The 12,241-nt window shown below is 43.1% G+C and overlaps 1 protein-coding gene and 1 non-coding gene across 2 annotated transcripts in view; both read right to left on the bottom strand.

The window, feature by feature from the left end:
• Positions 1–12,241, bottom strand: part of LOC145418152 (glycerol kinase 5) — a 123,688-nt gene that overhangs the window by 56,493 nt on the left and 54,954 nt on the right. The window contains exon 3 of the mRNA XM_080286674.1: positions 1,818–1,911. Coding sequence (XP_080142800.1) covers positions 1,818–1,911 — 94 coding nt within the window. The remainder of the gene's footprint in view (positions 1–1,817; positions 1,912–12,241) is intronic.
• On the bottom strand, positions 9,650–9,768 carry LOC145418178 (5S ribosomal RNA). The gene has a single exon (XR_013900642.1). It is a non-coding gene; the product is annotated as a 5S ribosomal RNA (ribosomal RNA).

Below are 12,241 nucleotides of genomic sequence, written 5' to 3' on the forward strand. Positions count from 1 at the left end.
AGACAGTCCATCATCGTGAACCATAATTACCAGACTGTTAGAAAAACTGTGTCTGCTCGCCTGGCTTTTCTTCAGCCCTGGCTTTGACTTCCCTCAGGCCAGGGGGTAAAGAAACTAAGGACTGCGAACTGCAATTTGCGATGGTACATGATTTCTCCAATAATACACTATCGTGAAATGTTTGATAATCTCCATCTTAGAGTATCTGAAATATAGAAAAGATAGATCAATTCTGATTTTAGAAACAGGGGAGAAAATGTACTGTCCACATAGTCCTAGCACACTGTAAGATGTGAGGGGGGGGGGGAGGAAGTGGCTGAATCGGTAGAGAGGTGGCCTTCAGTCCTAATGGACCCAGGATCGAAGCCTGGCTGTGGAAGGGAACAGTTTAAGGATTGAGTTTCATAAACGCACACTTTACTGATCTAACAGAAGACTCGCAGACATGTCGTAAAAATATCCCCACTAATACCGGGTACACCAGTCTTGTATGACACAGCCCTAACATGTATGTGTGTATTCAATATGAATAGTGGGTGTTAGAACCGAACTGTAGCATGTGGAGGTGTGTAGGAAGACTATTAAAGCCTCTGTCCAGAGTCAGACAAAAAGAAAAAAAAAAGGGGGGGAGGGGGGGGCAGTGTGAAGTATGAAACCCTCAGCCATTTGTAACAGCACAGGGATGTAGCAAACCCACTGACAAGCACTTGACCTACTCTCCCTACTACAATGAGCTCATCTACAATGCATGAATATTATCAGCACCACAGTGCATGTAATGGAAAAATGCACTATGGAACCAACAGAAAAAAGGACTTTGGTTAACACCTTCCTTAGTGTCACTCCTAATGGCCCCCCCTAAGCCTGCACCAACCTTCCCCAAACTGGCTTTAAAAGTATAGTACTGTACCTAACAATCATTAGCAACCCTAGCAACACATGTATAAACATATTTATTGTGCTTTTGATCTTGCATTATGATAGATAGGCTTTTGTGAGGGAGGAAGAGAGTGAGAGGGGAAAAGAAGGTGTGCAGTGGACCTCTGAACAGTCACGTACTGTGCACCATGGGATGTATCAGCATGGAATGACCGTAATGATATATTGGGACATTTCTGGGTCCACACCACATATGACTTGCATTCTATGCACATAACCCGACCAAGAGTTGTATAGTAGACCCTAGCTATAAAAATATACAGCAATGGATTTAGGATTTAACATATGCCTCAGAGCCAAACGAGCTTTCGTCAGCTATAACGAGCAATGGTAATTATATGGTGTGCAATACATGTGTTTCCTACCCTTCTTAATCCAACCTGGCCTGAAACTGCCCTCTCCCCATTGTGACTGCTGAGTTATTATAAGAGATTTTAGTAATACTGAGCTAATCATGAAAAAGTGTTATAACATGGATGTGAAATAAGCTGTAAAAGGGTAAAACTATGGGCCAAGTTAGTATTAAATTTCTATAGCTTTTATTTTTAGTACTGGAATATGATACTGTACTCATTTATTTTCAACATGTGCTTGAATTCCCACAAGAGGGGGTGACCCTTAAATTTAATGAAGTTTCAGTTTTAATGAACCTGGCTTCCCCTCAATTAGTCCATTACAGAGTCTACTGTATTATGAAAGATGCTACGGAGATGCATGCTATAGGTGAACTGACTTATGAATGTGAAAAACAGGGATTTAATGATGATGAAGAAAACTGAAAGATCAGATGACCACTAGTGGAGGAAAATCAGATATATATTTTGTGTAATTTATTAAAAACAAAAAATCAACAGAAGCTATTCCACTACTTAACTTACTTGATATTGCAGCATTTATAACCTTGATGAATTTTTCCCACAATTCCTCTGGGTCCATTTCAACTCGTTCAGGAGAAGGGTAGAGAAGGGTTATCTGTGGGTACAGTTAGAACTTTCTACATACCAGTAACCGTGCTCTCATTCAGTACTGACTAGCTGAATTTATACTACAACGTTACACTGCGCAGAATATCCTTGATTAACACACTAGTTCAGACACTACCCTGTACACAAAATCAAGGATCCCTATTTTAGCCACTCCAGTCCCTATTTTATGCACTTTTGTTGCTAAATCACATATAAATAACAACAGATAATGGAATGGCCTCTTTTAAACTACAGAATCTCATTAATGCATGTATATTTACATAATGTAACAATCTGATATACCGTATTATAATCCAATGCATGCGTATGTGTTGTGCAGCCGAAACTACAAAAAAAGATTTTGATGAAACTTATCTGGATGGTTGAAACTGGGTCACAGAAGGGCCCATTTCAAATACTGATCAAATTAAATAATTTAAAGTAGTGTTTTGACCCCTAACTGTACCCACTGGTTTTACAGCTGTACAGCCTGACAAGGCCACAGAGCACTTGCTCTGACACTGATACATAAATCATTGGTTTTGAGCGAAGCCAAATGCAAGAAATGGCTCTCATTTGAGCAAGTGCTGACCAGCCTGATAGGGTCTCAAAGCTCTTGCATCTACTAAATGACAGAACCAAATAGATTAACAAACACAGTCTAAGGCAATTTAATGGATTTTTCCCATGCTTTGGTAGCTCAATTCGGCAGTGATACCAGACAGTGTCTTCCACACTGAGTCAGAAGTTTGTTAAATTCGGGATTTACTGTATAGCAATTAAGTGATACAGATTCCTATGAATACTGAATTTCAGCGCCCACTGGTCATGTCCCCCAAAGGGGCCCAGAAGTAGTAATAAACCCGTGCGGTTGCCTAATCACCCTCTGCATTGCTCCCAAACATCATCAGACATTAGACCATTTACTGTGCTGTATACAGTTTTATAACTGCTGCTGCTGCTGTGAGCACGGTAACAGACAGGATATAGTTAATGAAAGCAGCAGGTGTGTCTAGGCTGACTACTGAAATGCTGAAAGTCTCAGAAGATACAGAGCAGGGTTAGTTACCAATTTCATAAATATGATTAGATATGAGTGGACTGACCCAGATGACTGGCTGAAGAGTGTGACTGTAAATGTGTATAAGGGGAAGAATGAAGCTCTGCAGACAGGAAATTACAGAGACATAAAACTTTTGGACCAGAAAATGAAGGTAACAGACAGTCCACGAATATGATTAGGTAGAATGAATGTTGATGAGATGGAGTTTGGGTTTATGCCAGGCAAAGGGACCACTGATGCCATATTCATTATTTGACAGCTTCAGGAAAAATTATTAGGAAAGGAAAGAGATGTGTACTTTGTTTTGCGTTGATTTGCAGACGTCCTTTGACAGAGTTCACAGGGTGGTGGTGAAGTGGGCAACGAGAAATCATGGAATTGCGAAGTGGCTGGTTAGACTGGTTATGGCTATGTATGTGGGTGCTCACACCCAGCTGAGAGTGAATGGAGATCTGAATGATGAGTTTTCTATGAACAGTGGCTTGCATCAGGGGTCAGTCTTGAGTCCCTTACTGTCTGTCATGGTGTCTGCAGCTCTTTCATGAGACTTCAGAGATGGACTCACATGGAAGATGTATGCTGATGTTCTGGTGTTGACTGCAAAGAATGAAAGGGAGGTGGAGGAAAGATTTAGAATGTGGAGAGACACAATGAAGCACTATGGTCTGAGAGTTAATGTGGATTAAACAAAAGTGATGATATCTAGGGACAGTGGCAGTACTGTACTGTCAAAGCACAGGGAGCGTGGCCATGTATGGTTTGCCACAATGGTGTGGGAATTACAACAACTTTATGTAAGAAAAGGATTTTGTTTTTCTTTTCTCATCCTGTTTTTCTACATAAAAATGAAGAAACCAATGTGTGTGGTGTTGGGGAGTGCGGGTGGAGATTATCAGGCTGGAAAGGATTGAACATGCTGGTGAGTCTCTTGAGTGTGTGGAGGAGTTTAGTTATTTGGATGACATGTTATGTGTTGGAGGTGGGGCTGGAGCTAGCTCTGTGGCTAGGTTGAGAAGTGGTTGGAAGAAGTTCAGGGAGCTGTTGCCTCTCATAACATTGAGAGGACTCTCCCTACATGTTAAGGGATCTTTCTATGCAGCATGTGTTAGGAGTGTAATACTGCATGGTACTGAGGCCTGGGCAGTAAAAGTTGAGGATATTTGCAGGCTCAAACTTACAGAAATGACAACGATTAGGTGGATGTGCACTGCGTCCTTGCATGGAAGGCCTAGGGGAGGCTGGGTTTGCAATGGAAAAGTTGAGAGGTAGGATGGGATTGGAGTGTACTGAATTGGTGTTGTGATGAGGAGAGGTAGATTGAGGTGGTCTGGGCATGTGGTGAGGATGGGGGATGATAACTGGGTGTAGAAAGTGAGAAGCGTTAATATTGGGGGTGGGGTTGTGAGGGGTAGACTGAAAAAGATATGGGACGAGGTCATTCAGTGTGACCTCAAGGTTAAGAGGCTGACCAGGGAGGCTGCCATAGATCGAGCAGCATGGAGAGCCGCCATTAGGTGACCAAGGCCGACGCATGCAAGCATGGTGAAGCCTTAAAAAATAAAAAATAAAAAAATGAAAAAAAAAATAAAATGAAAAAAAAATAAAAATAAATGACTGTAACTGACAGCATAATACCACTATTAACAACAAAATACTTAACTCTTTCCTCATGCTCTGTATGCCCTCTTCTGTTTTTAAGCACTTGAGCAGCAGTATTCATATTCATCATCTACCACTAAGTTCTTTGGGAAAACAATTTTACATTCAATTACCTGTATTTATTTAACAGTGGAAAAACATATCTACAAATATCTACATATCTTTCACCAGTGGCTTGCTTTCACTTACAGATCAGTTGACTGTTGTTTTATAACTCCAATGTGTTTGGTGTGGTGCAGTAATTCAATGCTATCTATCCCAAAGAATCCTTATTTTATTATCTATTTATGATCTATCTATCTATCTATTGCCAGACACCTTAATCCCGTATGGGGTGGCCACAAACAAATCACCTCCACGTCACCCTGTCCCCCATCATTTCACTGCCCTGCTCCCAATTCACAACCCCCTCTGTCATATACCTCTCCACTCCATCCCTCCATCTCATCCTTGGCCTTCCCCTCCCTCTCTCCCCCTCCACCTCACTCACATAGACTCTCCTCATCAGTCTCTCACTGTCCATCCTCTCCACATGCCCAAACCACCTCAATGTGTTTCTCTTAACGCTTCCTATCACATCCACATCCACACCACAACGTTCCTTCACTTCCTCATTTGTCAGTCTGTCTCTCCATGTGACTCCACAGGCTCCTCTCAAATAACTCATTTCCACTGCTCTCACTCTTGACTTGTGTCCCTCCAACATGGTCCAAGCTTCACTTCCATACGTTAAAGTTGGTATCATAATCTATCTATCTATCTATAGCCCGAAGCCCTAATCCCGCAAAGGGTGGCCGCAGACAAAACGCCTCCAAGTCACTCTGTCACCCACCATTTGACTCCCCTCCCCCCAGCTCACCCCCCCCTCCCTCATATACCTCTCAACTCCATCCCTCCACCTCATCCTCGGTCTACCCCTCCCTCTCCCTCCCTCCACCTCACCTACATACACCCTCTTAGTCAGTCTTTCATTCTCCATCCTCTCCACATGTCCAAACCACCTCAGTGTATTTCTCCTAATCTTTTCAACCACATCCACATCTACCCCACAACGTTCCTTCACTTCTTCATTCGTCAACCTGTCCCTCCATGTCACTCCACATGCTCCTCTCAAGTGGCTCATTTCCACTGCTCTCACTCTTGACTTGTTCCCTTCTTGCAAGGTCCACGCCTCGCTTCCATACGTCAGGGTAGGGATCACAATACCATCATGCAGTGACTTCTTAACTTCCATACTCACCTCCCTATTTCTCATCACTGCTTGCAGTGTACCAACAACCTTCCTTCCCTGCTGTACCCTTTCATTTACTTCATCCCCCAAAGTTCCATCCTTACTCATCACACTACCCAAGTACTTGAATGCACTCACATTCTCCATATCCTCACCATCCAACCTCACTGCACACTCAGTGACTTCATTCCTCTCAAACACCATAACTTTACTTTTGTTTACATTAACTTTCAGCTTCCTCCTCCTACACACTGTCCCAAATTCATTCACCAAACCTTGCAACTCCCATTCATCTTCACTCAACAATACTGTATCATCAGCAAACAGCAACACCGGAAGCTTCCAAATCTCACCCTCATTCATTAGGGCCACCCCCACATCCACTGCCCTACCTTGAACCTCCTTTACAACCCCATCCATATATATATTAAGCAGCCATGGAGACATTACACACCCCTGTTTCAGTCCCACACTGAGATCAAAGAACTCACTCAGCTCACCATCCACTCGCACCGTAGCCCTAGCTCCCTCATACATACTCTTCACAGCACTCAACAATTTCCCCTCCACTCCATATATTCTTAATACCTTCCACATACCTTGCCTATCTATTCTGTCATAAGCTTTCTCCAAGTCCATGAAGGCAGCATACACTTTCCTTCCCTTCTCTAGATACTTCTCCACTAAACATCTTAGAACAAATATCTGGTCTACACACCCTTTTCCCTTCCTAAATCCCCCTTGTTCTTCTCCAACTAGCTCCTCTGTCATATGCCTAACCCTATCAATGAGTATTCTACCATATATTTTACCAGTCACACTAAGAAGGCAAATACCCCTATGGTTACCACATACTTCTCTCCCCTTTTCCTTTGTACAGAGGAACAATTATACCTGATTTCCAGTCCTCTGGAACCCTTCCCTCTTCCCAAGCCAATCTACACAACTTCCATATCCACTCCACAACAATCTCACCCCCATACCTAAGCATTTCACCACACACTCCATCAATTCCTGGGGCCTTTCCCAGCAATCTTCTTCATCGCTTCCACTACTTCCGACCTACTGATCTCTTCCTCCCTCCTCTCATCTCTTCTTCTCCCAGCCATTCCCCAACCACTTATACTCACACTGCTCTCACTCTCTACATTCAACAAATCCTCAAAGTGCTCCTTCCATCTCCTCACTTTCTCTCTCTTCTCCACCAACAATCTATTATTCCTATCCTTCACTCCCCTACTATTTCCCCTTTCACACTGCCTTACTTTCTTTATCTCCTTCCAAAACAATTTCTTACTCTCCCTCCATTTCACACTCAGATTCCTCCCAAACTCTTCATCCACTTTCTTCTTACTCTCCTTCACCAGTCTCTTAACCTCCCTTCTCCTGCTCACATATACCTCTCTCTTCTCTCTCTCATCTTCTCCCCTACCTCTACTCGCCAACCATTCACCATATGCCTTCTTCTTTTGTTCCACAGCTCGTTTCACCTCATCATTCCACCATGCTGTCCCTTGCACACCCTTGCATCTCCTCCTCACTCCACAAACCGCCTCACACGCTGCGCTTATCTCTTCCGTGAATATCTTACATACGTCTTCCACCCCTTCCATCTGCTCTAGCTCATACCTTCCCAATCTTTCTTCCACTATGCTCTTATACTCTGTCCTTTTCTCACTATCTTGCAATTTCTCCACTCTTCTCACAGCAGCTGCTTCCTCCTGTCTTCCCCTTCGCCTCCTCAACCACTTTCTTTGCAGCTCTACCTTGGCCATCACTAAGTGATGGTCCGAGACTCCATTCCCCCACCCTCTCCACACTCTTGCATCCAACACTTGTCTTCTCATTCGCTCATCCACACACACGTAGTCTATCATTGCCTTTCGTTCAACAAGTTCACCATCCATCCTCCTCATTACTCTCCATGTATACCGGTGGATCATCTTATGACGAAAGTAGGTGTTGGCTATTGCCAACCCCTTACCAGCACAGATGTCCACCAAAGCACTACCATTCCCATCTACTTCAGCTGGCACACCCCACTGACCAACCACTCCATCCACTCGTACATTCCCAACTTTGCCATTCATGTCTCCAATCAACAGCACTCTCTAGCTCCTCTCAAACTTGTCCATACATGCTTCTACTCTCGCCCAAAACTCATCTTTCACTCTTGCCACTCGATCCTCTGTTGGAGCATACACACATACAATCACCCATGCTTGTATACCTACTTTCATCCTCACCCATACAATCCTTGCACCCACTGTTCCATACTCTCTTATATTCTCCTTCCACTTCTTGCTTATCATCAGACATACTCCCTCTCTTGCCCTCTCATTCTCACTGACTCCCGCACATATACCTACACCGTATTCCCATTCTCTCATCCTTTCACCTTTCCATTTAGTTTCAGTCAATCCACATATATCCACTTTTGCATCCTCAAGCACCTGGACAATCTCTCTCTCTTTCACTTCATCATTCATTCCTCTCACATTCCACGTTCCTAACCTCAGAATGTCCTTTGTCCGTTCCTTAGTCGTCAACGTATGGTCCGTCCGGGTCCGAGGCGCTTTATTTGCTTTTTTAGTTAGTTCTTTTTACGGGGTGGGGCACTAACCCACCACCAACCCTTTTAGTCGCCTCGTACGACAAGCAGGGATACTGGGGGAGTATTCTTGAAACCCCCCCTACCCCCTGTTTCTTACCACTGCCTTCAAGGCAGTGATATTGCACACTCATCTTAGTCTGCACTCTCGTAGGAATGTCAAAATCTTAAGTGATGCAATACGTGTGTGTGTGTGTGTGTGTGTGTGTGTGTGTGTGTGTGTGTGTGTGTGTGTGTGTGTGTGTGTGTGTGTGTGTTTACCTATTTGCATTTAACTATTTGTAGTATACAGGAATTGAGCAATGCTCGAGTTGTCCTGTCTCCATATCCACACTTATCTAGCCTAATTTTACACACATGAATGTTTTTCGCCTCCACCACCTCTTCGTCCAAGTCGTTCCAAATATTTATGTACTGTATTTACTAATATACCTAATTGTGATATACACGAGATGTGCTATGCTCGTGGGTTACCGTCGCTGTTTCTCAGTATGTCAAATTTAGCTTTAAACTTGTTCAAGTTTTTAAACTGGATGATCTCTTTGTCCAGGCTATTCCACTGGTCTATATTTCTATAAGGAAAACTATATTTCTTGATATCCTTCAAGCAGCTTGACTTCTTCAATTTCATTCCGTGTCCTCTTGTTGCTCTCTTATCCCATACAAACAGATCTTCTCGGTCAATTTTATCTACTCCTATCATGGTCCTGAACACTGCAATCATGTCTCCCCTCTTTTTCCTTTCCTCTAAGGAAGGCAAATCCAGCTTTTCCAGCCTCTCTCTGTATGACAGATCTGCCAGACTGGGGACCATCTTGGTTACTGTTCTTTGTATTCCCTCAATCTTGTTTATATCTTTCATTTTGTGTGGGGACCACACTACCGCGGCACATACTAACCTGGGGTGGATCATGGCCACTATCAATTTTTTCATCATCTCCTCATCTATATAATGAAATGCTACTCATATGTTAGTTAAGAGTTTATACGTCTCTCTGTTTTTGTGATTATCTCATTACGCAACAAATAATTCAGTGATGGCCTCCTGGTACTTTTACCCATCCATCCATCCATCCATTGCCAGACGCCATGTATCCCAAATGGGGTGGCCAAGGGCTTAGAGTTAATTGTTTTTACAGGGAGGGGCACTAATCCTCCACCAACCCCACTTGACGTAGGGATGCCAACAGCATCTGGTGTTCCCAGGCGGTCACCCATCCAAGTACTAACCAGACCCAACGTTGCTTAACTTCGCTGATCGGATGGGAAGCGGTGTACTCAACGTGGCATGGCCGTTGGCCCATTTCCAATATTTTACATTTCTTTAAATTTCATTTCCCACATCCAGCTCCAATCATGTATCCTATCCAGATCCTCCTGCAGCATTTTACAATCCTCCTCAACTTCTACCTTCCTCAAGATCTTTACATCATCAACAAACAGACTTGCATAACTGTTCACTCCATCTACCATATCATTTACGTAAATCAGGAACATTACTGAAGAAACACCGAGCCTTGAGGGACTCCATTTGTTACTTCCCTCCATCCAGACATCCTATCCTTTATTACTGTCCTCATTTGTCTGTCTCTCAGAAAGTCTCTCATCCATTCCAGGAGTTTCCCCTTCAGTCCTCCTATATACTCTAGTTTCCACATTAGTATGGGTTCCGTCAGGGACGCTCCACTGACGATCTTCTCACCTACCTTTCAGACTCCTGGTCATCCTCCTTTCGGGACTTTGGCGAAAGCTTTGCCATTGCACTTGACATCTCAAAGGCTTTCAATCGAGTCTGGCATAAATCTTTAATTTCCAAACTGCCCTCCTACGGTTTCTATCCTTCTATCTGTGCCTTCATCGCTAGCTTCCTTTCTGGTCGTTCTATAGCCGCTGTTATAGACGGCCATCATTCTTCTCCTAGATCTATCAACAGTGGTGTTCCTCAGGGCTCTGTCCTATCACCAACTCTCTTCCTTTTATTCATCAATGATCTTCTAAGCTGTACATCTAACCCTATCCACTCATACGCTGATGACTCCACCCTTCACCTTTCCATTCGGTTCCCGCAACGCCCATCTCAACAGTTACTTCAACAAACAAGGGATGAGGCTATGGCACACCTAATGTCTGACTTGGCTCGTATCTCTGACTGGGGTAAAAATAATATGGTTGTCTTTAATGCATCTAAGACTCAGTTCTTACACCCTTCAACCCAACAAAATCTTCCACAGGTATACCCACTAATGTTTAATAATATTCAGCTTAATCCTGCATCATCCTTAAACATGCTTGGGGTTTCATTTACTCGGGACTTATCTTGGAAAGATCATATTACATCTCTTGTAAAATCTGCTTCCAAGAGATTGGGTGTGCTAAGCCGACTCCGCTCTTTCTTTACCCCTGCGCAATTGTTGACTCTATACAGGGGTTTTATCCGCCCCTGTGTGGAGTACAACTCTCATGTGTGGGGAGACTCCCCTCATACAGCTCTTCTCAATAGGGTGGAGTCAAAGGCTTTTCGTCTCATTAACTCTCCTCCTCTTACTGACTCCCTTCAACCTCTGTCTCTTCGCCACACTGTTGCATCTTTATCTCTTTTCTATCGCTACTTTAATGGTCACTGCTCCTCTGAACTGTCTGCTTGCATTCCTCCACCTCTACGACGGGCACGTAGCACCCGTCTGGCAGCAAACTCTCATCCTTTTTCTGTCCAACTCTCTAATGCAAGAGTTAACCGTTACTCCCAGTCTTTCATTTATGCAACAGGTCAGCTCTGGAACTGTCTCCCTCTGTCTGTATTTCCTGCTACCTATGATCTCCAGTCTTTCAAACGCAGTGTGTCCAGGCATCTCAAAATGATCGGACCTTGAATTTGGCTCTATATTGTATTTTGTTTTCCTCTTGGAGGGAACTGTTACTGCGGGCTCATGGCCTTTGGTTCCTTCTTCCTCGCATTAAAAAAAAAAAAAAAAAAAAAAAAAAAAAAAAGTCTCTTATGAGGTACCTTGTTGAAGGCCTTCTCTAAGTCTAAGTACACACAATCCACCCAATCATCTCTCTCCTGTACCACATCAATTGCTCTTGAGTAAAAGCTCAACAAGGTGGAAACACATGACCTTCCACTTCTGAATCCAAACTGACATTCAGCCAAAATATTCATCTCTTCTAGATATTTTAACCACCTGTCTTTCAGGATTCTCTCATACAATTTTGCGACCATGCTGGTTAGAGACACTGGTCTATAATTCTGGGATTCTTCCCTGTTTCCTCTCTTATAAATTGGTACCACATTTGCCCTCTTCCATTCTTGTGGCACTTTCCCCTCTTCCAGAGAACACACAATTAAACTGTGAATTTTATCCGCCAGTTGTTCTCTGCATTCCTTCAGTACCCAATTAGAAATTCCATTTTTATATCTTTTATCACCAGTACATTTTATCACCAGTACATTTCTAATCACTCTCTCCCCTTCCATAAACTCCGTTTCATTAGTGAAAACCGATTGGAAACATTTGTTCATTATTTCAGCTTGCACTGCTGCATCTCTATAGACCTCTCCTTTTACTTTCAGTTTGGTGATTCCTTCCGTTTGTTTCAGTTTGTCATTAACAAAACTATAAAACAGTTTGGGTTCATCCTTACATTTGTCTATTATACCTTTTTCAAAATTCCTTTCTTCTTCTCTACATATTCTTGTGTATTCTTTTCTAGTTCTTTTATAGTCTTCCTTTGTTCTGTTGTTATGTCTCTTTCTCCAGTTGTTCCACGCCTTA

The sequence above is a fragment of the Coenobita brevimanus genome, chromosome 112 (genome assembly GCF_032717465.1).
Source record: "Coenobita brevimanus isolate Jiangsu-jjx chromosome 112, ASM3271746v2, whole genome shotgun sequence".
Taxonomy (NCBI): domain Eukaryota; kingdom Metazoa; phylum Arthropoda; class Malacostraca; order Decapoda; family Coenobitidae; genus Coenobita; species Coenobita brevimanus.